At 65.0% G+C, this 1,752-nt stretch overlaps 1 protein-coding gene across 1 annotated transcript; it reads right to left on the reverse strand.

The window, feature by feature from the left end:
- Positions 1-756: 756 nt before the first annotated feature.
- POU3F2 (POU class 3 homeobox 2) lies at positions 757-1,745 on the reverse strand (the record flags this gene model as incomplete). Its single annotated transcript, XM_042891207.1, has 1 exon — positions 757-1,745. A coding segment is annotated over one exon (840 nt), but the record flags the coding sequence as incomplete, so codon positions are not given.
- Between the last annotated feature and the right edge of the window lie 7 nt (positions 1,746-1,752).

The following is a 1,752-nucleotide window of genomic DNA, read 5'->3' on the forward strand; positions in this document are numbered from 1 at the left end:
AGGGGGGGGGGGAGGGGGGGAGGGGTAAGGAAAAATAATAAATACGGGAAGCAAAGGTGAAAGGAGCGCGGGCTGCGAGTAGAGCCGCTCCGGGGGAGGCGAGGAGGGGCCGAGGCGAAGGGCTGTGGCCGGGGGGACCCGAACGTCCCCGTACTTCTCTCGGGGCGGCCCCTGGGGCGCGAAGTGTTTCCTCCCGGCCCTGCAGCCTCTCGCCGGGGCCGCGGTCCCTTCCGCGGCCGCGCACTGCCGGAAAACGAAGTTTGCTTCGTCCCTTCGCCCCGCTCTCGCTGCCCCCGCGGACGGTCCGGAGCCGCTCCGCCGCACGGCCGTGTGCACATCCTACATACATACGCCTGCGTGCGGGCGGCACACACACACACCGATATACGTACTCCTCATCCCCCACATCGGGTCAAGAGGGCAAGAAACCCACTGAATTTCTGTAAACTTCGATATCCTCGCAGTGCAAATGACTACGTCTCAATACTGCCTGGGACAAGGGCTCCTTCCTTTCCCTGCTCACATCCCGACGGGCGGATGCCCACAGCCGCGCGCCCGCCCGCACCGCCGCCCCCGGCCCGGCCAGCGCAGTACTCACTCCTCAAGGCCCGGCCACAGCCCGCACCCGCCGCCCGACCGGAGCTTTCTGTCTGCTTGGATTCGCGTTCGCTTTTCTGCTCGCTTTTTGTTTGTTTGTTTTGTTTTGTTAATTTTTTCCCTATTTATCTTTCTTTCTTTTCTTTTTTTTTTTTTTTTGCTCGATTTTTTTTTTGAAAGAGAGGAGAAAAATAAAAACAAAGAAAAACAAAAACAAAAACAAAAAACAACCCCAACACCGAAAGGAGGACGCCGGAAAGGCGGGGGGAAGGAGGAGGAGGAGTAGGGGTGGGGGGAGGGCGCCCAGGTCACTGCACGGGGGTCTGCACCCCATGGTGCGGCGGCGTGTCCCTGCTGGGCCCGTACACGTCCTCGGCGCCCGGCAGCGTCCCCCCGGGCGGCGTCATGCGCTTCTCCTTCTGTCTCCTGTTACAAAACCACACTCTCACCACCTCCTTCTCCAACTGAAGGCTGTCCGCCAGCGAGGTGATCTCCTGCGCCGAGGGCTTGGGGCACTTGAGGAAGTGGCTCTCCAGCGCGCCCTTGACGCTCACCTCGATGGAGGTGCGCTTTTTCCGCTTGCGGCCCTGCGCCGCGATCTTGTCTATGCTGGTGGGGCTGCCCGAGGAGGAGTCCGCCTCCTCCAACCACTTGTTCAACAAAGGCTTCAGCTTGCACATGTTCTTGAAGCTGAGCTGCAGGGCCTCGAAGCGGCAGATGGTGGTCTGCGAGAAGACGTTGCCGTACAGCGTGCCCAGCGCCAGCCCCACGTCCGCTTGGGTAAATCCCAGCTTTATCCGCCGTTGCTTGAACTGCTTGGCGAACTGCTCCAGGTCGTCCGAGGTCGGCGTGTCCTCGTCGGAGTGCGCCTCGTGGTGCGGCCCTCCCGCCGCCGCCGCTCCGCCGGCCCCCGGCCCTCCTCCGCCCGCGGGGTGCGGCCCGTGCGGGTGCTCGGCACCGTGGTGCGGCGGCGCGGGCGGCCCGGGAGCCTCGTCGTGGGCGTCGCGCAGGCCGTGGTGGTGCAGCGCGGGCTGCGCGGCGCCCAGCATGCCGTTGACGGTGAAGCCGGGCGGCTGCGGGTACAGCAGCCCCGCCTGCGCCGCGCCGTTGGCCGCGGCCATGCCCGGCGGCAGGTGCGCCGCGCCGCCCGCCCGC

This window comes from Lagopus leucura, unplaced genomic scaffold (assembly GCF_019238085.1).
Source record: "Lagopus leucura isolate 7727_CA_CO unplaced genomic scaffold, USGS_WTPT01 28462-0_obj-0_obj, whole genome shotgun sequence".
Lineage (NCBI taxonomy): Eukaryota > Metazoa > Chordata > Aves > Galliformes > Phasianidae > Lagopus > Lagopus leucura.